Source organism: Hylobates moloch, unplaced genomic scaffold (genome assembly GCF_009828535.3).
Source record: "Hylobates moloch isolate HMO894 unplaced genomic scaffold, HMol_V3 SCAFFOLD_1, whole genome shotgun sequence".
Taxonomy (NCBI): domain Eukaryota; kingdom Metazoa; phylum Chordata; class Mammalia; order Primates; family Hylobatidae; genus Hylobates; species Hylobates moloch.
The window spans coordinates 36283600-36310339 of NW_026652276.1; the positions used below are offsets into that span (position 1 = coordinate 36283600).

The 26740-nt window shown below is 44.9% G+C and overlaps 1 protein-coding gene across 4 annotated transcripts in view; it reads right to left on the minus strand.

The window, feature by feature from the left end:
* Nucleotides 1–8013: 8013 nt before the first annotated feature.
* NRP2 (neuropilin 2) overlaps nt 8014–26740 on the minus strand; it is a 115484-nt gene continuing 96757 nt past the window's right edge. For 2 of the 4 annotated variants that reach the window (XM_032754815.2, XM_058439312.1), the window contains exons 16-17: nt 13508–13558; nt 8014–11352 (exon numbers count right to left, since the gene is read on the minus strand). In XM_032754815.2, coding sequence (XP_032610706.1) covers nt 11048–11352; nt 13508–13558 — 356 coding nt within the window. In that variant the 3' untranslated portion in view covers nt 8014–11047. Of the gene's footprint in view, nt 11353–13434; nt 13559–26740 lie in introns of those variants that run through there. The other 2 variants (XM_032754814.2, XM_058439331.1) reach the window with 2 other exon arrangements.

The window sequence follows — 26740 nt, forward strand, 5'->3', positions numbered from 1 at the left end:
GCAGAGCCGTCCATCTTGGGCCTGGCCGTGCATTTGACTTTAAAAGCAGGTCCCTTTGGCCGGCCCCTCTGCATGTGAATGGCATCTTGAGGGAGCAGAAATCCCATTAAGGAAGAACTGTTGACCCTTCTGTCTCACGCAGTCGCCTCTCTGCTGACCCTCCATTTGTGGCCTGTGAATCCTTAATGTGGGAAGTGGTAATTGGAGAAGGGAGATTAGAGGGAAGAACGAGACATAGACTGCATGTGACACTGGAGAGCAAGGACCTAAAGGCCACTTGATTTATCAACCTCTACAAATGGGAGGTGCTCCGTCCCCATCACCCCAGAACTTGTTCCAGAGCAGCTCCAAGCCCAGCATGTCTTATTCTTCTTGGCTACCCCACAGTCTCCAGCACAGCTTCCATTCTGGCAACAACTAGGTTCCCTGTCAGTGTCTGTGTGAGGAAAGGTTAAAAACCCAAGGGAACTCGGGTGCCAATAGGGATGAGGGCCAGGGATGAGGGTATAGGGAAACAACACGCCCTCTCCATAGGAAGCAAGTTACATGAACAGCTAATAGAAGACTCACCTTGTGTTCGTGCCACATCTAGGTGCCCAAAGATGATGGTCCTAACTGGTGCAGGCTGGCAGAAGGGATTTCATGCAGTGCACAGGTCGAATCTGCTTCGCTTGGCTTTGGCTGCCACTGCGACCCGCTTTTTGATTAGTGCAGCAGAATTAACTTCCCCCGCCTGTGGGCTCTGTTCCCACCATGCAACACAAATTGAAATAGTGGGGTGGCAGGCGGTGGCAGTGGGGGCTGTGTTGGGAAGGGGACCACAGGGACCTTCCATCTTGTTAATGTAACACTTCCTTATGTGATGGGAGCTGAGAGCAGCCTGTAATGAATTTCTCCTGTGGTAATCATTCACCAGTGCATTGTGACCCTTGTGTTTTTGCTGTGCTACACATTTCCAGACTTTTGCAGTGACTTGTCAGCACCTAGTAAAAATGAATTGGACGCAACCCATCACTTCGTGCTATGCCCTCCCAGCTGCCTTTCATTCTGTTGAGAGAGGGAGAAGGTGGGACCACCTGGAACACCGCTGTAGACTCTGGGGCTGTGGCAGGATGCTGAGCCCATCTCACAGGCAGGTTGATGCAGGCACACCAAGTTTGTGGCACTTGTTATGCAGAGTCACGTTCTTTGGTCCAAATGGCTCCAAAGTGGCCTTTGCCTTTTGCACCTGTTGTTTCGTGCTGCACAATGAGCTGTTCAGGCGGTTTCTTTCTTTGAGAAGGCACGGGTGCAAATGGTGGTACAATTAGGCATCTGGGCACCCCATGGGTTCTTACCAACTCTGGTGTGAAGATCCATTGATGGCGGGGGACAAGGCTATCGTCTGAGTCACACGCACGAGCATCGCCATCTGCAACTGTAATTCTAGCCACGTGGTCAATCGTAAGAAGGGGTTTATAACCAGCTTTTACAGCATTTGTGGATCATGATGATTAAACAACAGATGGGAAACCCAACCAAGATTTCTAATCTCTACCTCTTCGTTGATGGAGTGAGCAAGGGCTGAGGGAGTCATTTTGTGGCCTCTCCCTATGGTTCAATCTATAATTAGGGTAGGCACGACTCCTCCTGACTTTCTGCAACTGTTTTCTATACTCTTTATTATCAAATCATAAGCACAAATTTTTAGTTTGGGAAATACAGCCCTGAAATTTTGGGAAGGTCCCAGGAATCCCATGGTGAAGAGAAAGCTCTTCAATTAGGATTATCAGATAAAATATAGGGCATCTTGTCAAATTTACATTTCAGATAATGAGCAATTTTTCAGTTTAAGTATGTCCCAAGTATTACAGGGGACTTTAAAAAAAATCAAGGTGTTCTTTAAAAAATTGTGGTAAAATCTACATAACATTTACCATTTTAACCCTTTTGAAGTATTCATTTTAGGGGCATTATATATGTTCACAGTGCTGTGCAACTATTACCACTATCCATTTCTAGAACTTTTTCATTACCTGAACTCTATACCCATTAAAAAGTAACTCCCAGTTCTTTCTTTTCCCCAGCCCATGGTAACTTCTAATCTACTCTGTCTCTAGAAATTCTCCTATTCTAGGTACTTTCTATAAGTGTAATCATATAATATTTGTCCTTTTGTGTCGGTTTATTCCACTTAGCATGATATTTTCAAAGTCCATCTCTGTGGTAACATGTATCAGAATGTCATTCATTTTCAGGATGAATAATATTTCATGGTATGTACACACCACATTTTGTTCATTCATCTGTTGATAGGTATTTGTGCTGTTTCAACATTTTGGCTATTGTGAATAATGTGTCTATGAATATCAGTGCACAGGTATCTGTTTCAGTCTCTGCTTTCAATTATTTTGGGTATATATACCTAGAAGTGGAATTGTTGGATCATATGGTAATTCTATGTTTAACATTTTGAGGAACTGCTATACTGTGGCTGCATGGGACATTTTTATTTGCTAAATCTGGCAACTTTCCAACTGTTTCAACAGGATTTTAATCTGAATATTATATTTAGCCTAAATTATCATATTTAAACAGAAACTAATAGTGCCCATTTCCCTGCTGAAACTTATGGCATAATCTCTCCATACAGACTCTTGGAAGGTTACTTGCACGTTTTCTACTACAGTGAAGAACAGGTAGCAAGAAGCAAGAACAAAAACACTTATCTTTTAGTCTGTACAAACTGGGCAGCTTGATGCCTGTCAGAGGGGAATTTATACAAGTCATGTATTCATTCATTCAACAAACATTTATTATGCACAGGTGTGAGCTGGGGGTCCTGATGCAAAGGTGAATGAGACATTCCTCCTCACCCCCTACTTTGCTCTAGCCAAGTTTCCTTTGGCTTCAGCATCTTTGCCTTCTGCCCCTGCTCACCTGACTCATCCTAGGATTTCAGCTCCCATAAGACACAATGCTCGGGTCCCTGCTTACACACGCATAGCTCTCTGCACTTTGCTTTGGAGCTCTTGCCATATTGTTAAATTTGTTGTTTCCTGATTCACTTGTGTGTTTCCAGACTGTAAGTCCCCGAAGACAGAACCAGGTTGTTTTGCTGATCACGTCTCCTAGCACCTAGCAAGGCACAGTTTAGACATTTAATATAAAATAGGTTTATTATATAAATGAATGGATACATCAGTTCTTCCCTCGAAAGGTCATGGGGGATAAATAAGCATGTCAGTTTCTATGTCAGTAGATAGGAGTGAAGGGCTCTGGGGAAAAGAGCAGTTCTGCCTCTGGGGAGCTGGGATTGGGGGCCAGCTCCACAATAACATCAAGTCAAGCCCAAAGATGCCATCCCCATCATCTGTGCAGAAGGGAGCCTGAGAGAATGTTGGGAAGGGAGCATCCGGAGAGCTTTGCCTTGCTGGGCTGTGCAACACACATACAGACAACCAGCCAGAACCACCTCATGGACTAGGATGTCATAGCATAGCTGGGGGCTCAAAAGCCACGTAGCCCAAACGTCCACTTTACAGATGGGAAAGCCAAGATGTGTTGTGGCCTTCCCAAGGTCACACAGGTAGAGGCAGAACCGAATCTTGAACCCTGGTCTCCCAAGCCCTGAGATAGTGCTCTCCGCCTCCTCATCATGTCCATATTCAAGGGGAAAGGAGCACTGAGGGGTTTCAAAACCCTACAAAGCTTTCTTCGAACTCCCACAGGCATTAAAAATAGTCAGCTGGGAATAGAAACACGAATGTTCAAGGCAAGATGAGATGAGGGGTGAGAGGAGGAAAAAAGGTGAAGACAGAAGGCAAATCTAGAAAGGCCGCCTGCCACCCGCTCTGGAGTCAAGGCCCTGCCGGGCAGTTCTGCGTGAGGCTTGGCAAGGCGGAGGTGCAGCAAGGCTGTGCTTCAATTCCCAGCGGAGGCAGTCAAGGGCTTCAGGATGAGATTAATTAGTGGGGCTATGCTCCAAACCACGGCATCCTGGCCTTGCAGACGGTTCTGAGAAGCCTGGGGGGCTGTGGAGGCTGCAGCCTGCACCTTGCAGACTGAACGGCACTGTTTCTGGGGAGGCTGTTAGAGTCTCAAGGGTAAAGAAGGGTCCATGCCTGAACACAGCTGCCAGGGCCTGCTGGTCTGGTGAGGGGTTTGCTAAGGGACCTAGAACCAAGCACCCCAAATCCTCACATGTTGAATGCCCGGTCCCCGGGGCTTTGCCTCTCCACTGGTGAAGGGCGTTCTGCAGAGGCCTGGGCACCTCAGTATGCGCGTGAGCCTGACAGGGCCTCAGGTCAGAACACTGTGTGGGCCCTGTTTGGGCTGGGCTGTGTCCTCTGCAGAGAGGGCACCCTTCTGCACTGGTGCCACTGGGTAGGAGAGGGGGTGAGGGACGGCTCACTCACTGTGGCCAGGTGGGATATGTTTTCTTAGTGAGAGGCCCTCCTTTTCTTACAGCACTTGTAAAACTGTGATGACAGGAACAGCACTCGCACACACACACACACGCATGCACTCACGCACTCACGCACACACTTGTCCTATAGGGTTTTCTGGCAGAGAAGGGAGAGGAAACAGGTGTTATTCTCTGGATGAGCTGCAGAAGTAATCTGGCTCTTAGTTCCCTTGGAGGTCTCTTGCTTGGGCCTCCAGAGAGAACATGGGAGGCATGTCTTTCCACCAGGAACTGCCTCTGAGGGTCACTGAGAAAACTCAGGAAGGAAGAGGACCAGCCTTGAAAGGTGGGGTGGGCAGTGGGCGAAGGTGGCTCAGGAGTTCTGAGAGATAGGAATTCAGGGGTAAGCCCTGCCTTTACCTCAGCCTGGGGCGACCTGTAAGCTTCCAGGAGTCTTCCCATCGTGTTGATGGGAATGACTGTTAAGTTACTGTGAGCCCCTAGGGTGGATGGTGAGGTAGCACTCAGCCCCCACCACTGGTTGCATTTGCTGTTCTGACCATCACCCCCTCCCACCACCCCACTCCCCATCTCACACCCTTTATTCCTGGGTGGAGAGAGATTTTTCCCAAGAGTTTTGTTTAGCTCAGCCTGGGATTAGAGCCTGAAGGCTGTGAGAACTGAAATTGAGTCATCTTTCAACCTCTTCAGGTTCCCTCCCACACCCCCATCAACACTACCAACGTCACAGGGGCAAAGGCGGCCTCTGCATCCAGATGGGTCCTGTTTTCTTCAACAATGGTTCTGTTCCAACCTCATTTCACTGGCCTGCCTGCCTCCCCTGAGTTTCATGTAAACATTTCCAGAAGGATGTAGATTAGAAAAAAAAAAAGGTCTTATGTAAACACTTGCTGGCTAGGGACCAGGAGATATTATTAGTTTATTAGGGCTTTAAAAATACCCAAAAGCTCAACTAAAGGAAAGAAGAAATTTGCTTTCATTTTAACCTCTGTTATTGTTGCTAGGGTCAGTAATACGATAGAAACAGGCATCCCAGGACACACAAGATATCGTAAGATCACAGGAGGGGCAAAGAGGGAAATTGCAGAGATTCGACTATGGTAACATTATTGGTCAGTGAGGAATGGGTGGTACTGGGGGCTGCCCCTTTTTATAAATTAAAAAGAGCAGAAGAATGATACAGAAGAGACAGCACTTCCTCACTGGGGCCTTAAGGTGCAGTGTGCCCTGGCCCTTCACCTTCCCTGCCCCATCTCCAGCCCTTCTCCTTTGTTGATCATGCTCTTGCATTTGGCTGTTTGCTTCCTGTCCCCTCCCTGAGTGGAAGCTCTAAGAGCTTACAAAATCAGGAACTGCTCAAAAACATTTCTTAAATAAATGGCTGAAACAAATTTCCTTTTCAGGGTGAACAGAGCCCCAGGATGGTGGCAAATTTGGCTCAGGTTCAGAGCTTCCATGGGGAGGGAGGTTCATAATGAAGTGTCTCCCTCCTCCTTGCCTGGGAACTTATTGTACTACCTAGGTAGTTTTGAATCCAATAACCAGTAGGTGAAAAGGTCCTCAATCACCTCAATCACCCAAGGCCAGGATAGTTCTTCCACTAAAGGCACTAATCCCATCATGAGGGTGGGACCTAATGACCCACCTCATGACCTAATCACCTCCCAAAGACCCCACCGTCGAATACCATCATGATGGGGATTGAGGCTTTGGTGTAGGAATTTTAGGAGGATACAAACATTTTCATTTCTACTAGATCAGTGGTTCTTAAATTTGAAAAAGCAGCAGATTCCCCTGGTGGGCTTTGCTGAAGCACAAATCCCTAGACCCCACCCCCAGAGTTTCTGATTCAGTAGATCTAGGCTGGAACCTAAGCATATACATCTCCCCTGACAAGTACCCCAATGATGCTAACACTGCTGGCCAAGAACCACACTTTGAGAAGCATCATCACAGATGCTGAAAACACCAGAGACATTGACAATCAAAGGTTTGACCACAAAGGAAGGAGCAAACAATCTAAAGTTACAGGGCCTGGTGATGTCCAGGGAGGAAGAGTTTTTACAGGTCACAGCCTCTGAAGTCTACCAGGTAGGACTCTGAGTTAAAGTAGCCCATCTGGCCAGATGGCCTATCACCCATTCCCACACTATCTTCATTTTATAAGAAGTCAACCTGCCCATCAGCCTACTGCTTCAAATGCTGAGAAGAAACATTATCCCAAGAGGATGACTTACCATCTTAGTTTGCCCAGGATTGAGGGGTATTATGGACTGAATGTTTGTGTCCTTCTAAAATTCATACATCAAAGCCTCAACTACCATTTTGATGGTATTAGGATTTGGGGCCTTTGGGAGGTAATTATGTTTAGATTAGGTCATGAGGTGGGTCATTAAGTCCCACCCTCATGATGGGATTAGTGCTCTTATTAGAAGAAGAAGACAGAAAGATCTCTATCTATGGAAAGGCCAGGTGAGCACACAGAGAGAAGGCAGCCATCTAAAAGCTAGGAAGAGAGCCCTCGTCAGACACTGAATCTGTTGGTGCCTTGATCTTGGACTTCCCAGCCATCAGAACTGTAAGAAATGTATGTCTGTTGTTTAAGCCACCAAGTCTGTGGTAGCCTGTTATACCAAGCTCACTCAGACAAAGGGTTTTCCAGGACACAGTGATATGGACAGGAGGCAGGGAAATACTGGGTAGAAGAGGGTGGTATCTGGTAAGGGTACCACCCTCTTCTTTGGTACCTGCGGCCCAAAGTGAGAACATACATTCTTGTTTTCCTGCCTGAATGTTACCTTTTCCAAAACCACCCTGGCCTGCCCTGTCCCCCATCCTGTACCTATAGAAAACCCCAGGCCCCACCAGCAGAGCAGCAGAGCAGCAGAGTGGCAGAGAAGGAGAGAAGCAGCAGCCAGATGTTGGAGAGAAGCAGCTTGACTTCAGAGGGACAGCTTGATAGCGGGATCTCGGAGAAGAGTTTGGCTAGGGATGCCCAAACTCCAGGGGAAGACCACCTTCCCACTCCATCCCCTTTCCAGCTCCCCATTCCATTGAGAGCCACTTCCACCACTCAATAAAATCTTCCACATTCACCAACCTCAAATTTGTGAAACCTCATTCCTCCTGGATGCTAGACAAGAGCCTGAGTGCGGGTGCAAGAGGCTGTCATCTTGACCCTACGCTGAGCTGTTTAACACTTAAGCCATCCATGGATGGCAAAGCTAAAAGAGTGCACTGTAACACAGGCCCTCTGGGGCTCCAGGGGTCATGGGCAACCCCTAGACTCTGCCGCGGGCCCGCACAGAGTTCTGCTCCTGCTGGTTGCCCAAAAATGCTCATCCTGGCCTCTGCACCTGCTCTCCTGTGTTCTCCCCCTCCCACAAGGGGTTGAGAGCTGCAGGCTGAGTAAGCAATCCACCCTATCATGAGTCCTGTGAAGGGGTTGAGGGAACTATCCTATTTCAACAGTACATTCAGTGCTAAAAACCTGAAAAAGTCTCAGGCAAAGTGGGACAATTTGGTCACCCTTATCCCAGATCTGTTTGTCTCCAATAAAGACAATGCAGAAAAAAAAAAAAAATAAACCACGATGCAGAAAAATATCTCTGGTATAATGTTTATTTAAATAGTAATCTTAAAAAGGCTTTATACAAATCATATAAACACAGTTTGACATTGTTTATTTTTTACATTGAAGAATCACAGTAAAAGCTCTCAAGTTCCCGTGATCTGGCTCAGCCAGCGAATGGTCGAATACCTTTAACTGCAAACCCTGGAAAAGTTAACCTGCTATGTGACAGGTTAACTCTTTCTCTTGTTTTCTTGTCATTCATGCTTATTCCTTGGACCCTCATCCCTGTCAACTCCCCTGCCCCACCAAAGACAGAAAGCAACCCTGTGGCCGTCTTGACCGCCTAGTCCAGGAGAGCGTGGAGGTAATGTGTCATTTAGTACAAGGCAAAAAGGAGATCAATACTGGGAGTGGGGTTTCCCAAAGGGAATGACTCGAGATGGGTCAGCTAGCCTACCCACAGATAAAGATAACAAACACACCAAGGTGTCCCCTGGCCAAGTCAAAATTGGGCCCAGCTGTCTTTCTTTCTGTCTTAGGACAGACCAGCCTCCAGCCTTGGTGAGGTATCTACATGTAGCCCTGCATACCCTGCTTCTGTTTAGCATTCAAGGCCCACTTAGGACCTCAAATTAGCCAATGGTGAATATGGATATAGGACTTTTAGAGGGATGCAGTTTGAGTTGTACATAACTTACAGGTGAAGTGCAGGTCTGAGACAGGGCTAGACTTTGGAGAACTGCAAAATGGCTCACTGGGCATGACAGCATCAGGACCTGTGGAGTGGCTTTCCAACTTATCTTCTTCTGCAGGCTACTTCTGGAAATCCCTAGGACTTACCAGCTTTCTGAACACTGCGCATCATGGGAGGGTGAAGAGGAAAGGGGCTAGTTAAAATCTTGCTTCTGCTGCAGGCCCAACCCAGGGGGAGCCCTAAAGCTAAGCCCTTGGGCTTGACAGCTCTACTTTTCACCTCTAACTACCACTGTGCCAATGAGTGCCGAGTGCCAAGATCAGCTGTGACACTCGGACCCTAGGTCAAAGTCACAACACCACCACTGAGTCCCACATGACCATTCACATACACAGTAGATACAGAGAACTCAAAGCAGCAAAGACATACACACATGAATAAATAGCTGTTGGTTGAACTCTTGCTCTCTGCATACAAAACACTGTGACATTACCATTTGAACTAGCATTTCCATAAGTTAACATTTAAAGGAACCAGCCAGTCCCATTCACCCTTCCCCTTTCACCTGGGTATAAGACAAATGAAATCATGGGTGACCACAGCAGCAAAAATGGTCTGACATTGATATGCAATAGGCTGGGCATACTGGTTGAGTTTCAAATATATTTCCAGCACACAGGCAATCCTTAGGCATTAATATGAAATCAAGATTTGGATCTTGATGCGAACAATCTTATCCTTCACACAGTTTCATTCTATTCCTGATGCCTCCCTTTGAAGAGTAGTTGAGAGTCATCTAGGGCTATGACTACCACTCGGGTAGAAGGGGTCATTCCTTTAGTAGGATCAGCAGTGAGTTGGGGTACTTGGGAATGGAGCCATCGGGGTTAGGGAAAGAGGAATGCCTTAATTCGTAAGATATTCACTAATTTTTACATAGAGGGAAAATACATTTTTCTTCATTTTTTCAAGGCACTTAATAAAAAACACATAAATTGGTGTGCATGCGTGCGTGCGTGTGTGTGTGTGCATGTGTGTATGCGTGTGTGCATATGTGTAAGAACCTAGGTCTCTCAAGGCTGAAGCAGCATGGTTAAGCATTCTTGTCCACAGTACTTGCAGACTTCTGGTTAAAATCAGTTCTTGTACATCCTAGCTCTGACTCTCCTGAAAGGTTGAAATGGTGTTTGTAACCCAAGGGAGAGGTCGGTGTTTACTAGTCTATTTGAGAGACAAATGCATTTCAAAGGGTCTCTGTCTACACTGCTCAGCCTTGGCCCTCATATGATCACAGAGGTTGGGCTTCTGTTTCCCTGTGCACTGTTCTCCTTCCCGTCCAGTGGTGACCAGTTACAATATCTCACTGATGGGGAGAACATACCAATAGTCTCTATTTTTCCCTGCCTCTGAAAATATCACACAATGCTGCTTCCAGGGGCTTAGAGACCTGAAGAATATGTGTATGTGTGTGTATATATGTATATGTTTTAGAAGAACATGGAGCAGGGAAAAGAAAAGGCAAAACCACCACCAGAAGCCCCACAAGGGAAGCCCCACCACCAGACACTGTGGGTCTAGAATTAGCGAATGGCTCCTATTCACTCACAAAGCACTTTAAGGCTCGTCCCGGCACTTCTATGGATTTTGACGTGTGAAGTTTCCTTTCCGGTTTGTTTTAAATCGCATACAAGAAAGAGCTGTTCATGCTGACCCTAAAATGGCAATTTTCCCCTGGATAAAAAAAGTTAAAGGCAACAACATCCTACTTAAATGCTAGGACTGGAAATGGCAGCTTGTAGGGTTGGCTGGCAGAACCTACACCACAGTAAATCCCTTAAGTCATAAGACAATCAGAGGATGGGATAAGCTGGACGGCTTTTTTGAGTTTTATTTGTAAAGATGGAAAGGCTGAAAAGACGCTTTGCTTTTCAAGTGTTGATTAGAAAGAGAAAGCGGAGAATAATGATCACTGCTCCGCTTCTATTCTGGAAAAGTCATTCTCCTCTTCTGCCTCTTTGAGTTGCTCACAGACCAAAGAAATAAAATAATAATAATAATAATAATAATACAAACTCACAAACAAAATAGAACTGTGACCCCAAAGAGATGAGCTCCTGTTTTGTCCCAGCAGAGAACACGGCCCCGTTCCTGCAATGACTTAGCCACCGCGGTCCTGGGGGGGTAATCATCCCCTGTGCGGCTGCATCTCCCTTCCTCCTGTGACTCGCTTTTCTGTCCTGTCCATACCTTCGGTATTCTGGATCGGTTTGATCGAGATTATGGCATTCAGTTTCCAAAGGAAAAAAAAATGTAATCTTCTCCAGCCCCTCTTGCTGGAATGAAACGTCAGGTAGGATTCAGGTGCAATCCATCATGCCTCGGAGCAGCACTTCTGATGGTTCATCTTGACCTTGTGCTTAAGGCCATCATAGAGCTCGAAGTTGTAGTTCTCCAGCGTGGTGCAGCTTCGGGAGCTCAGGCCCGAGTAGGAACAGGTGCAGTAGAGCAGGAGGCCTGCACAGGTGGCCCCCAGGAGGACGCCCAGTGAGCTCATGGCGATGATGGTGATGAGGATGGGATCCAGCGTGTATAGCCAGCTTTTTTCTTTGTCGGTCGAGGGGGCGCCAGACCCTGAGGTTGCAGAAGAAGAATTGCTCCAGTCCACCTCATATTCATCTGCGATACATAAAATTCGTGAGAGACTGCAGGTACTGCCTATGTCAGGGTGAAGTGACTGAGCCTCCCCAGCCCAGAGGCTCTTCAGAGCACAGCAGTTAGCAGCAGAGGCTCTGGAATTAGACTGCCTGGGTTCAAAGCCCAGCCTTGCCGCATCCTAGCTGTGTAACTTTGGGCAAGCTATTGAACCTCTCTTTGCTTCAGTTTTCTCCTCTTTGAAATGGGGATAATAGTAAAATCTGCCTCAACTGGGTTGTTAGGAGGATTACATGAACAAATATTTGTAAAGTGCTTGGTGTCTGGCACATAGTAAGTACTAAGTATCCGATATTTAAATAATTTGACTTACATTAGGTAAGCTCTGATTTTAACAGCACCTTTGGGGTGGCTCTGCAGCACCTGGGATGGTCTTGTGTTCAAGGCGACCTCTACATCCCTCCTTTCCAACCTCCTCAAGCTAATGAAAGGACAGTCTGGGACTATTTGCACATGATGAGTTTACTAATTTGGCATTCCTGGCCATATAAGCAGCAGATTTTTCCCAGCCATCAGACCTCCTTTAATAATAAGGCATCGTGCCTTATTGTTATGGGTTGAACTGTATCCCCCTCCTAGCCACTTAAATTCATATCGAAGTCCTAACCCTCACCACCTTATTTGGAGATAAGGCCTTTACAGAGGTTATCAAGTTAAAATAAGGTCATGAGGGTGGACTTTTATCCAATAAGAGTGGTATCCTTAGAAAAAGGGGAAATTCTGAGACACACACATGAGAGAACATCGTATGAACAGGAAAATGGCCATCTCCAAGCCAAGGAGAGAGAGCTAGAATAGATCCTTTCTTACAGCCCTCAGAAGGAACCAACCCTGTCCACACCTTGATCTTACATTTCTAGCCTCCAGAACTGTGAGACAATATATGTCTGTTGTAAGCCACCCAGTCAGTGGTGCTCTGTTCTGGAAGCCCTAGTGGACTAATCTAATTACGTTTCTACACTGTGGCCCAGGCATGCCCACATCTGGGCATCATTTTTTGAAATATCGTAATAATCTCAAGAAGAAGGCAGGATATTATATATATTTTAATAGGTGAGGAAACTGAGGTTTAAAGAAATTAGGTGACTAGGTAACTCACTCCAGGTCACAGGCTTAGCAAGCAGTTAAAGCAGGAATGGAGATCAGGCTTTCTGCCTCCTTACCCATTGCCCTTTCTACTCCATCCCAGTGCGCCTCTGCCTGATCTACTGCAATCTCTCCATGTAGGTTGGTCATGCACTTTTGCCCATAAAAGGAGTGTTGGACTGGGTTTTGCAGGGAGAGTCTGCAGTCAGTTAACAAGGTGCTGTTTGGGTTAGTCACTCCAGTTTCTATAACTACGCATGAAGTTTCTGATTAAAGGCAGGTTAAAAGCAGCTGCTTTATAAACTGTTCCTCTTAAATGCATCAATCTTAGTCTACAGTTATTCTTTAAGTGGAATCTGGCTGTTGAGTCTGTTGGAGATCAACTCTGGTACTCAGAGAAGCCCAGAGAGAGACCTGTGCTATTCTGAGTTGAGGGAAGAAATTACATCTACATATTTGCTCAGCGGCCCTCTAGCCTCTTGAAGTATATGTGTTTGCAGTGGAAAAATAGAACTTGGAATAAATATAAAGATACGAGATGGTCAATGTGAAAAAGAAACTGAAATCTTGCGACAAGCTCCAAATTGGAATCTTGAATAGTGTGAGGAAGGTTTCCCCCAAGCCAGGGAACCAGAAACCACAGCAGGTCTGGGAGAATATTCACATTATGCTCATTCACTCAGGCCATTTTTGGGAGAAGGTCAAAAGATTCAGGCAATGACACATATAGAGGAGCTGATCTTTCACGTGTAAAGGGTTTATTCAGATCTGAAGTCCATCCAGGTAAAAAGTTACTGGAAAGAGGGGATCTGTTTCAGATTAGGCAGAGGAACTCAATGAATTTTCTAAACCTCTAAAGTTGACCCTGACAGATCCATTGATTGTTCCCTCATTTTTCTCCAGATTCTTTTATATATTTCTGACTGATAGTTCTAAATTTTGGCCCTCCGATACCCTGAGCATTATTTTTGTTGGCGTCTTTATAACCAAACTTGAATTTCACGATTATCTGCTAAATCATAACAATACTCACCATCAATTTCATCTTCATATCCTTCTCTCTCATGTATTTCTGGGATGTCCACTATAATATAAAGAAAATAAAAACAAGTTAATAACAAGTTCTATCACCATGGCTAAAAGGCAGGGAGGCAATCTTTACGAGAATGACTCCCCATTCTGGCAGGCAGCTAGAGAATCACCTCCACTTCTAGATCATTCAGTATGGACATTACTGGATTGTTCTCCTTCAGATGACCTGTATCTTCCTCCAACCACAACCAGTAACACAGAAATAAGAAGAAACTCTGGGTCTTCAGTGCCAAGCAACCCCTGCCACTGTGCCTTTTTAATGACTGGCATTCATTAGGAACACAGGTTTCATTTAAGGCACCTTCAATGGCATCTTATGCCCAACAGCAGCTGCCTTTACTGGGATGTCCATTTAGTGTAGCATGCTGCACCGCTTCATAGGCACACATCTCAGTGGGCACAAAAGCATCAGAGTCTTTCTCCTCTGGATTTCATGTAAACATATGGTAGTTTAAGGAAGTCTTGTTTCATCATTATATGTTTTAATTTAAGAGCAGAAATGGAAGGCATGTCATAATGCCTGTTGACTTTCACATATCTGTGCTAGTATTTCTCATCCTTCCCAAGTCTATTTTTCCTATTAGCTTTCTTCGTGGTTTAGAATAGATCAAAGATGGGCACCCAATCTGACTAGCCAGGCTAAGTTAATTTACTCTGAGTTTTCTCCAGTATTATCACTATCTTTTTCTTTTTCATGATAATTTGGGAGGGTGATAATACAGGTCTCTCTATTCACTGTGCTGTCCAACTTATAGAAATCAGAACCACTGAAAATTATCTGTCTAAAATGGTAAAACATTAATAAAGAACATCAAATGCATGGCAAAGAGCAGCATCTTATCATTTCTTCCTATCTCACAAGCTAATTATGCCTTTCCAAGCTGTCAGCTCAAGACAGCCCCAGTGAATGTGTATGGCCCTCTCAGAGTTTTGTTCCACCAAGTCAGATAAACAATCTTGAAGTCACTACTATAAATTGAAATCCAAAAATCAAGGCTTAAAAGAAAATCAAAATCCCAAATGGCTGAAGTATCAGACAAGAGGGAGAAAAAGAACTTTAGACCATCCCGAAAGCTTCCTTCATCAGCACTACATCTCAGGGAAGATCTACTTGACCATGATCTGAACTGAGCATTGATCCATCATTGTCACACTTGAAATTCAGTCTTTTCCTGGAGGCCATGGTTTCAATCATGTTAGAAGTCTTCCTCATTTCTGGCCAAAGTGCTAAAGCACATTCTCATCCCCCTCGGTCACTAGTAAGGGATGCACAAAACAACTTGCCAAGACCCCACTTGAAAAGACTGATGCCACGTGGCACTAATCCTCCATAACTCCAGCCCATTCCTGGCATGTTTAAAGCACAGCAACTGGCACCTGCAGGCCACGCCAGCCTCCCAACCTCAACACCCATTCCCTGCATTCTCCTCCAGGCCCCGACAGAGCAGGTTGTTTCCTTGGAAGGGAGATGTGAACATGAATCAACAAGAGGCAGGTGGTGTTTGTCACAGGGATCAAATCGAGCTTGTGAAAGTCAACCCACAGGGTTTTTTTCCATATGAAAAAAAAAAAAACCCAACATGGAAGAAAACTGTCACATTTCCAACAATTAATTGGTTTGATGGGCTGCTCATATATCTTAACATCTTCACCAGTAAAAGAGGCAGAACACTGGATAAGAATATGTGAATCGGCCTAGGATGAGAACCACGGGGCTCCTGCCAGTGACTTCTGGGCCAAATCCTATGCTTGCTTTTAGGGATCTTGTTTCTGCCAAGGATGTGATGAATTCTTGGAGGCTAGAATGCCATGTTGCTCCATCTCACACCCTCAGGGAAGAAGTCTTAGGATACCATAGATCACTGGCTGGAAAGGGGTGAATGTGGCATTGATCTTAAAGGAAAAAGGGTAAAAGGATGCTAATGACTTTGAGAACATTTTATCACAGGAGATCACGGCCTCTTGTCTCTGGAGGTTGAGGACTGGATGAGATTATTTCCTAAGAATTGCCCCATTTCTAAGACTCAATGAAATCAATTGCCCAGATGCAGCTGAGATTTCTGCACCTGGAGAATCAAAGGCTACTTAAGGTGAAGAAGAACACTTTAGTGGCTTGACTTGGCTTTTTATATAATCACTGCTCCCCTGAGTTTGAGTGAGTGGGAAGGGGGTCGAAAAAAGGATAAGTTAATCAACATTTTCAAAAGTGCATCTGTTCACCAAGCCTTAAAGAAAGAATGGTACACTGGGGAAAACACAAATAAAGGGAACATTTGTACAAAAAACCGTTTACTTTGATAGCAATTTTCTCTAGTCCCCTTGCTAATATTCTTGATATCTGTGTTTGATTAAGAGCTTTCTCTCTCTCAAAAGCATCTTTGCCCTTTGCCGGCCACTTTCCTTTTCTGTTGAGCCTGGTAGGTAAACTGCAGCCTGTTTCCTTAGGGGGCCGGCAGGAAGGAATGTGGTTCTCCCATCAGGTCCCTGTAGTTCTAGCAAAGAAAAGGCAAGGTGTGGCAGGTAAGATGCTACCAGGAAAACCAAGGGGTAAAGCTACTGGCCTCTGGGAGGCAGGGGGTAGAATGATGAGCTAGGAGCCCAAGGCAGAGGGTAGAGGTCGCAGCTCTCTGGAAAGGGGAAATGACAGCCACAGGATGGCGGACCTAGCTGCCAAAGTCAGGGCAGACATCAGAAGAGAGTGGGAGAAAGGAACCAGGGACTCAGAATTTTGTTTTCAATGGGGAAAACTTGAAGAGGAACTTACAGGACTCTGTTTTAGTGGGTGGGTGTGTTTGTGAGTGTGAGATGGGCTAGGGAGGGTGGAATGGGCCACACCTCTAGAAGAATGCAGGTCAAGAAGGGATCTTACCACCCACACGAGTTCCGCTTTCAACCTTTGTGCTCCCATGACCCTGTTTCCTTCTAGGCCCCCATGTGGATTCAGTCTCAGGTCAGCCTGACTACAAATACTACTCTGAAATACTGTGTTAGGGCCAGGGTGGATCCCCAGTCTCCATTCAAGTTCTTTGGGTGTGGCTGGGACACTGTAACTACCACCATATCCCTACTGCCCCCTTCTAATAAAATAAAAGAGTCTGCCTTATCTCAGATCCGGGTTGGCTGGATACACACTTTGGTTGCCTGTTTCACTGGCTCACTACTTTGATGGAGTAGGGCTTTGAGGGGCTTCTCATGAACATGAAGATGTGGGGATCTGAAATTTGGGGTTTCATGCTTTCCATGACAGGCATTACCCAGAGCAGGAAACTAAATTACATTGTTCTTCAAAGGGCAGTTTTCATTAACCAACTAACCAGCTTAACACCACTTAGTAAGAGGGCTCACTGCATGCCCAGGAAACAAACTGACGACTTTGGAAAATAAAGATGTAAGGGACCAGGTGTCTACCATCAAGGCCCTCCAGTGTGGTTGAGAAGTGAAGACTCATCCATGCCAAATTAGCATGAAAGAAAGTGAGGCATTGCGGAGAGGACTTCCAAGTGCTGCTGGAGTCCAGGGCAGGGATTGGGCAAATGAGCCTGAGCCACTATCAGGAAGGAAAATGTGGGAGTGGAGAGGAGGATACTGTGGAATTGAGGCTGCTGCAAGTTGGGCATTGGGGGATTTCTGTCCCATTTATCTTCTGATTGATAGAAATGCTTTCAAACATGGTGCCTGATCTCTTGTCTTTTGGCTTGCACTCATTCCTATCAGGCTCATCAAGGAATTCAAAGAGATCGCCTAGCTTTGCCACAAATCTTCCATCTTGCGTATATCTATGTGAGTCAGACCTCTGCCCTCCCAATCCCCAACACCTATCCCCTTCCCCAGCTGTTGCAGATCAGCACAGTGAGAGAAAGAGGTCAACTCTGAATGAATGACGGGAAGGGGTTTTACAGAGCTTGAGTAATCAAGTGGGCACAGTAGCTACTGCTTAAAAACAAATACAACCCAACTTCACAAAACTCTAGTCATTTTCATATAGAGATCAGTCTCAGGCCAAAAAGTCACCTTATTTTGGTCAGTGTCCCTTCTCTACATCATCGAGAAACAGAGTAGTTACACGGTGAGGCATGATTCAAGGTCTCACTCATCTCCTGCTGTCCTGATTTTTTGGAATGAGAGACCAGGGTGGCTAGTTATGAAAACACCCCACAAAACTGTTCCAGAAACACCCTCCACCCTAGAAGAGTCAAATATTCTCTAGTGTGCTTGTCAATACATTGCAACACTACAGCACAAAGGGTGGACAGCCATATCCAGTCACAAACCCAACCTCTTCTAATGAAATAAGCTTCTCCCTGGAACACTGCCTGATAGTGTAAGACCACACATGCTGCTCAGGGGAAACACCCCCAAGACACTCCAACCTGCTGCCTGGAAATTCCTACTGAGCATGATTTAGTCCTCAAATAAGAAGGCCCTCTCTCATGGCCCCTTCCATTCTCTCTCTCACTCTCTCTTTCTCTGACACACACACACACACACACACACACACACACACACACTCACACACTTTTTTTAATCTTTCCTCTCTCCCTCATTTTCTTCCTTCTTCTAAGTTAAGATTATTTGGGATTAGCATTCCTTCATTAGTTTGCTTTTCTGCAGTTTCCTACAGAAAATTCTCAGCCTTCGCTCTGTGTCTACACAGAGCATATTGTGTGAGTATATTGGCCTTGACACTGTTTACTTCCTGCATTGTAAAGGAGCTTCACAATATGGCCAGGAAAGTGAGAAGTCTGCCCCAAACCACTGGTTACTTTTGGATAAATGATTTAAGACAGCCCTGGAACACAGATCATTTCAGGTCACTAACGTGCTAGTTTCTTTGAAGAGTCCCTTCTATGCCAACCCTGAGCAGTGGATTAAGAGGCCTGCTTGAAGCTGATGACAGGGTTGTCATCTGGAGTGTGCAGCAGAGACACTCAGAAGTCTGGTCAGTGGCAGCATCACCCTGCACTGAAGGAAGCGGCGTGGGATGTGGAGGACCCTAGGCTGGGGGCAGAATGCCTACCTCCCATCTGGTTCTGCCTCAGGTGTCAGAGCCTTGACAAGTCATTGACCTCCCTGGGTCTCCGTTTGCTCCTCTGTAAAGTAAACACTGATGCTCTCCTCTCCTCTAGAATTCCCTTGTCTTTACAGGAAGGAATTGAGAAAGGTATGAGGGACTTTCTGATGAGGGCTCTTTGAAGAGGGTGATGGTTGAGGGAGACAAGGCAACTTCTGAACAAAAGGGCTCCATTGCCCCATGATGCTCACTGCCCCATTCTTCACCCTAACTCTGTCCTCTCCTGGGAGTGGCCACTCCCTGAAACCATTTGTTTTAAGGTGTGCACAGAAAGAGAAGACCACAAAAAGGACAGGTCAAGAGAACCCATGAAGTTCCATGTGTTCAATACTTGCCCGTTTGGCTCAGGACTCAGTCCTGCTAATTGGTGACTGAGGAACTGATAAAGTGGGTAAATTGTGCCCATAGTTTTAAGCCTCTGTGTTAACTGAGGCTAAGCTGAGAAAACCTCATGGAAAGCCAGTCTTAGCGCATCCACTTAACCCACCACACTTCAACCAGCCTTGAAGGCAAGGATCGAAGAGCCTCTTACACACAGGAAACCACTGAAATCATTCATTTTCACAGTTACCAGGTGTCATCACTTTGACTTTAGAGATGAAATTGAGGAGGGAGGGTAGAGAAGCACAATAAGTCATTGAATAAATCAGCAGTAGAACTGAGAGTAAGCCGTAGATTTTCAACACCTTGTTTGGGGGCTGTGATTTATTTGGGATAGGCTCTTGGCCACTTAGTGCCTTTGTTGAACTTGATTCCAAGTTTCTGAACCCCATGGGCCAGTTAAATCGCTGGATTTTTCAGATGAGTAGCCTCCAGAAACTTCTCTTAGCCATTCTCTTTTAATCCCAGCAGGAAATACAACACTGAGACCTCAGTAAAAGATAAATAACAAAGGACTAAGGAGATTCTTCTTGGCACTTCAAAATTCGGTTTAATTCAGTTTAATATTTAGTATTGGCTGAAGGTCCCCTTTCCCCACCACACTTAATTTCCCAATTCAGTTTGTTCATCCAAGTTGCAATAAGGAGCCAAACGTTCAGGTGTTGATCTAAACTTTGCCAAATCTCCTCCGTTAAGAAGTTGGGCTACTTGAGAGCCATTCATTCCTTGCTGGGTTTGGCTTAAGTTTAGAAGCACCATCAGAAGAGCCTTTATCACAGGCTTTTATCTCTTGGGCTACAGCCAAATCTAAGCAAGGTCATGGAAAAAATATTTTTTGGAATTTTTCAAATGGTTTCAAGTGTGGAAAAAAAAGGAGGGGGCTTGGTATGAAATTACTGGAAGAGTTTGATCTTGAATTTAGCCATTCGTTTCTATTATTTTTAGTTGAATAACTAGAAGGAAACACTAAAAAGAATTGGAAATACTGACTGCAAACAAGAAGACTGTGAAATGACCTAGTAGTACTTTCAAGTGTGGAGGCGGATGAGCAGCTGAGGCCAGAATGTCTCCAATGAGCCCCAACAATGGCATGAAAAGAGGAAAAATGCAGCCAGAGACATGTTTGGCTATAAAGATAGGCTTCACAATTGTGCAGACTGGAAAAACACAGCAAAGCTGATGAAAGAAAATTCTAGAACCTCTTTTTTACCTCAAGTATTTGAAAAATCAGCTATTCTCCATTGTTGTAAGTAGATATGTGAACAAGCAATTGGCTCTTTTCATTTCTTTTGTTGGCTACCTTCTCTTAGGGCATGAGGGTGGGAAAAACAGAGCATTTCAGGGAAAACCTGCTGTTTTTTCCCCCTCTTCTGTCGTTTTATTTCTTCCTGAGATGCTAGGGGAAAAAGTCATATATCTTTATATTTCAGGGAGTTTTTTCCAGTGGGCTTTGAAATGTCTCCCCTCCTCTAGTTCCAATATTTGAGGTGTGCATGTTAGAAACATCACTATGTCACTCAGATAGAATGGTTTGGTACAACCTTGGACAAGTGAGAAAATGGAGTTGAAGAATCAAAACTGCAACTACTTCCAATGTGAAGAAGAATGTCTTCTTAAAGATAGCCCCTCTTATTTTGTAGGTCCTTGAAAAGAAACTGTACACCTGTATGTCACTAAGAGAATTCACTATACTTAAAAGATGGGCTCTTCTTCTGAACGCAAGAATGAATGAGAATGAATGACTCTGTGACATCATTTTACAGCTACCAAAAATGAACCTCTCTCTGCCCATTCAAGAGATGATTTCCCCCAATAGCTTGCTGGTGGCCAAGGACCATAATTACTAAGAGACCTGGCTTCGGGTGTGGTCCCCTGTAAAAATGCAATTATTGGAGGAAGTAGCCATGCAGCATTTGTGTGAAGGAATCTGACCCATGCTTTTTTGAAGAAGGCGTTGATGGATGAAGGGGAAGAGAAAGTGTAAGGATGCCAGAGAAGAAAAGGGGTCAACAAGAGAGAGCGAAGGTGCAGAAAGGGGATTTTGGAGGTTGGAGACAAACTGCACCTGGCACAAAGGCAGATGAGTGGTGACCAGCTCCTCCACAGAGAAAGAGGTGGAGACAGTGGCCACATCAGGAGGTGCAGAGCCAGAAAGCAGTGATGGGCTTGTGGGCCCAGGGCCCCTGTAAACACTAATATGGGGCTCACACTCTTAGGCCACAGTTGGCCAAGGTGAATGAGGCATCTCTGGGGCTGCTTTCACACACCCATGTTGGCCCCATCTAGGCTGTAATAACTACCATCTCACTCTCAATGCCAGCTGTGGGGCTGCCCTGGAGAAGCCATGGGGAGGCCCACACCAGCCCCTGAAATCTTCATGCCTGTTCTCACAGGCCCTGGGTGGCAGTAAGAAAACACAAAGAGACAAAAAGGTTCTTTGTGCTTAAATGAAGCTTCAATAACTAGCAGGCTTTGGAGAATGAGACTTTGGTCAAGGCTGCCTCTGGCTCAAGGCTTTCTGCACGCCCATCGTTACTGGAGCTAGCTGCTCTTTAATAAGTTGCAGGGAAGTCCAGTCCAGGCATCCTGTTAATGAGTCCTGCTGCTGGAGAAAGAAACTGGCATTGCTGAAAGCCATGGCATGTTATATTATCATTCCAATTCTGGAGCAGAGCCTTTGTTTTTGGGAATGTTCGTGATATTTAAAGGATTTAATTTTGCACAATTACACAGAGAAGACAAAACAGGCACTGTGCGTGTGTGTGTGTGTGTGTGTGAGAGAGAGATGCACTCTAGTTCATCCAGATCTCAACTCATGCTGCTTTCTTTCCTGAATTAAACACTCATGCCTCATGCCCAGGATGCAATGGTCCTCGATTTTTGGCAGGTCAGGGAAAGCACACACAGCACCTCTATAGCCACAGACACTCCGTTATGTTAAAAGTCAAAGCCACTTCATTATGATCCTTTTCTCTCAGCACACCATAGAAATGAGGGCAGTGCTTTTGCTAGAAGTGGTGTTTGGACTGACAGGTCTCTGGACTTCTCCTCCACCCACCATTCCTTGCTACTGGCCCCTGTGGGGGTTAGTAGCTTTGCCTATGCCTATAACCATCCCACTAGAAAACCATCTCACTGCCTAGTGCCTTTCCTTTGGGTATTGCAGCCCTGAACTTCCTCAGAAGGAAGTCCACAAGGTCTGCTCTTCTCAGGGCCAGAGTGGGGGCCTGGGGTCCAAGGCCTCTCAAATTTGAGACTTTTTCTTGGTGTGTAGGTTTACCTCTGGCTGCTGGAATAGTTTAGTCTGCAGCATAATACTGCATACTGACCTTAAGGGATGTTTTTTACATAAATTTTTTAGTAGAAAACATAAATAAATAACAGCAAGGCACAGCACAGGCATTCTTTGAAGAAAGCAAGTGGAACTCATTAATCATGGAGAACAGGACTCTGCCTGCTGAACCCAGGGACAGAATTAACTCCAGTGACACAGCCGCCACAGCTCTGGGGAGCTGCCACTTAGAGCCAGGTCTGTATTCCCCATAAGTTGGCCGTTAAAAAAAAGAAAGTTCTGAAGAAACACTCCCTGAGTTTAAAATTCACTTCAGCTAAAAGTGCCCAAGGTCTTCTCTTGCAAGCAACACACTCACTGTAGAGAAAGAGAGATAGGCATAGAAATCGCATGGGTTGCGCAGATGTGGCAGGGGCTCTACAGCCAGGAAGTCCACTAGTTTCTGCCATGCTCTCAGGCAGGGACAGGTTCATTTTAAATGGCAAACCTCAGACATTTATAGCACCTACTAAAATGAAAACAGGGATGTGTTTGACCCAGAAATTCTATCCTTTGTAAAACATGTGCCCAAAGAAGCAGTTTCAAGGATGTTCATTGCAGTATTGTTTATAATAGTAAAAAAAACTAGACACAATCTGAACACTCATCAACAGGGGAGCAGTTAACACACTCTGGCATATCAACACAACATGGAATGCTATGCTGCAGATATAAAGGATGGGGTAGATGCATTGGTATGTACTGAATTACCCTCAAGATGTCAAATGAAAAGCAGCAAGTCGTCCAATATAGTAAGCAAACACTGTGCTACCATTTACACAAAACCAAATGAAACCAAACTAAACCCCAGCTTAACCAAACCACGTAACTCAACATGAACATACATGTTTGTAAAGGTATAAAACAAGGCTTGGAAACAAACTCCTCAAACCATCCCTCACAGTTACCTCTGGGGAGGCGACTGGGATTGGTCAGCAATGAAATCGACTTTTGCTTTTTCTGTATTATTGTACTTTTTGAGCATGTTTAACTTGTGAGTTAAAGAAACCCAGCCAGTTACTATGAAGTCCCCCGCCAGCAGCCTCCCTGTATCATCAGTATCAATACACTCTCAAGCAATGAAACTCCGAGAAAAGAGGTTTTCCCACATAACACTGAGTCCTCCCTCCAGCACCTCTGTTGTTGATGGTTCAAATGGTCTTCCTATTTCTTGGTCCAATGCCCACGGGACTTTAGCTTTTTGGGGCTCTCAGGGGTCAGTGGCAGAAAAGGCCAAGAACAACTGTTTTACCCAGTAGAGAGGAGATGATTCTAGGTCTCTTATCCACTGGGACTGGGGCAAGAATGTCTTCAGCTTGGTTGTGCTGAAGCACCTAGATTCTCCACTGTTCCATACCATGCTAAATAAGGTTTTGCTCTTGGCGATTTCCCAAATCTTGTCTCTCTTCAGTGTTTAGGTTTGGATCCAAACGGAACACCTCCAAGCAGTCAGGGCAAACATACTCTGGCCCAGGCTTGTGGCCTGAAGACCCCTAAGGGTGTGGGTTTCTGATTGTATCTGACCTCTATACATACTGTGGTGCACCTGATCTGTGTCAGGCTTAATTAAATCCTACACTATTCCTAGCTACTAATTTATTTGTATAAGGCAGTTCTTTTCCCTGCTGACTATAAGATCATCAGCTGGTGTTCCCCTCGCCCCCCCCCCCTTTTTCTCTGGTTGGATTTGTTTTGTGTTTTCTTTGGGCTGTCACTAAAGTGGATGAAAGGCAAATTACAGCTGTGAGAGCCCCAGTGATCTGTACAATTAGAGAGAAAAAACAAGCCTTCACCTACAGATCTACAGTTCGGCTCAGATGTGTAGCCCACAATGCAGGCAAGTCAAAACTTCAGGATGTAGCTCTTTTCATCAGAGATTACAGAAAGGCCACACGTTTGTTTCAGATCAACTGCAGAGGCCGTGAAGAGGGGTGAGGAAAATAAACACTGTGCCACCTCAGCTTGGCTGGGCTTCGGTTATCTGAGCTAGCAGGGCAGTGGGTGAAGAGAGAACACACACTGAAACCATCACAAAGAACCAGGTAGGAGCAGAAACAGACCGGCCTAGGCCTTGACATCTGGTATTTATGATCCATGGAAACACAATTTCTGAACATTTATGCTTGGGCTACACATGAAATGCCACACTGAGGAGTGTTTGGTGGTAACAGCGCCCTGTTTAACATCTAAGATCGGAGTCCTAACAGTCCTTGCCCTTTTAGGGGAAGTAAGTACCCTTAAAATAAGTCTTGGGACTAGAACCAAGGTGGGAAAATTCCCAAACGTGGCCCCAAAAACAGTAATGCCAACAAATCATAAGTGATGGCTAATTTAGTTCAGTCCGGCCAGTTTGGTCCCAGGTCAGCTCAAGGAAATGTTGACTGAGCCTGGGTCTTTGTTTGAATAAACACTTTTGAGATGTTTTTATTTCATTCTTTACTAATGGGAACAAATGGCTTTAAGGAAAGCCAAATGTTATTTAGACAAAAGGGGTAATTGAGCTTGTCACTGGGGAAACAAAAAATGCTCTGATCACAGACATTCTACTTTATTCTCCTGCAAAGGACAGATAGTGACATCTATACTGAACCATCTGTACTAACAACTTCCAGTAAGATCTAAAAACCGGAAGCCTGTCTCCTTTTGGCAGCACTTGGACAGGTTTTACAGCTGTAAAAAGCACTCCTTCCTGGATCTAGGTTTGGATAGGAAGAAAAGCAGGACTCTGGCAGAAATAGGATCTTCTGAACATGTACACTTTCTCAGGACCTTTAAGGATGGTTCTCGGACCCCTGAGGAGGGCTCCCAGGTTGTCAGAAGGCCTCTGATAAATCCCATGAATGGGATTGGTGGGAAATCCTATCTGCAAATAAGATTACTGTGACCTCTTCTTGACCACTATCTAGAAACCATGAACTGTTGGGAGGTTGTCTTTCCTAGCTTTTCCCCCACCCCACCCAACCCAGTCCCCTTCTGATAGAAATATTTTATATAACTAGGCCACCATCCAAAGAGGAGGACCAAAGAAAAATACTCATCAAGAAAGACCCGGCCTTTTGAGTAAGTTTCCCCAAGTGCCTCTCCTCAAAGTTTTATAGTTGTTCCTTTCATAAAATGTTCTACTCTTATAGTTCCATGTCCACAGTCATCATCTAATTATCATCATTACCTGTTCAAAAATGAAGTCTAGAATATCTTTCAGCCCTGAACATGCTACAAGTTCCCATTTTGTCTGGGAAAGCGCTCGTAAATGGGAGATTCAGGTCCCTGTGGAAGTAATAATTGGGTAGGTGAGGGGTAAGATGTCACTGCTGCTTCTTCAAAGGAAGTGATCTGTCTCTGCAGAGCTGAGTACAGGATTCAGCTTAGCTGGTACCACTCCCCCGGAGCCCTTTGAAAGTAGAATCTAATCTCCCGGGATTTGTCATCAAGAGAAATTTTGTGGAATCTCATTTAGCAATTTAGCACTTAGCAACTTTTGCAAAATCCCACACCAATCATAAAAGTTGTCTCAGCTGCACAAATTGGATAAAAATCCTAACAAGCAGTAATAAAAATAAAAAGAAGGAAAAGTTGGCATTCAGCCTCAAGGAGAAAACCCACCTACCTCCCACAGAAATGCCCTGTAGCTCAGAAGGTGATGTGTAAACTTTGGAAGCATCGGTTTGCTCAAAGCCTACATTTCAACTTTGTTCTCACAGGCAAAGGGAAAAAAAACCTCACATGTTTGTATAAAAATATCATCATTTTATTACATTCCACACAATACATTTTCAAATAATTTCCAACGTCCACAAGTTATTTTGACACACAGGCAACTGAGCAACGCAAGGGGTGTCACAGTAATAAGGAGAGGAGAATAAGAATAGGAAGTAAAAATCTTTAGGTTTTCTTGTTTCGTTGTTGTTCTTTGGTAATTTTCAATTATTTAGGTGTTTGCCTGCTAGTTTCATTTTAAAGACAGGGTCTTCTTAAAGATAGGCTATCAACTTCAGAAATAGTACTGTATTTCCTATTCAATTCTGGCTTTAATCTCAAAAATGTGGGACAAGGGAAAAGACAATTTTACTTTATCTTCAACATCCAGTTTTGTCAACGACAATGCTGATTTTTTGTTTTCTTTTTCTGCCTTCGCCAGGAACTAAGTGATGGCAATTGCTAGCATGATATCAAGGAAGGGGAGTTCAGCCCAGAAATAAGGGCTTCCCTCCTGAAGGTGTTGACATAAAACCTCTACTAAGGCAAAAGCTTTATCAGCCCGAGCTAGGCCTTCAACTCATTCACTCATTCATTCATTCATATTTTAATAGTTGCTATCATCTCTTTGTCTTCCGAGAAGCAACTCTAAACACATGCATGCATGCATTCGCCTGTCCAGTCTATTTTTCTTA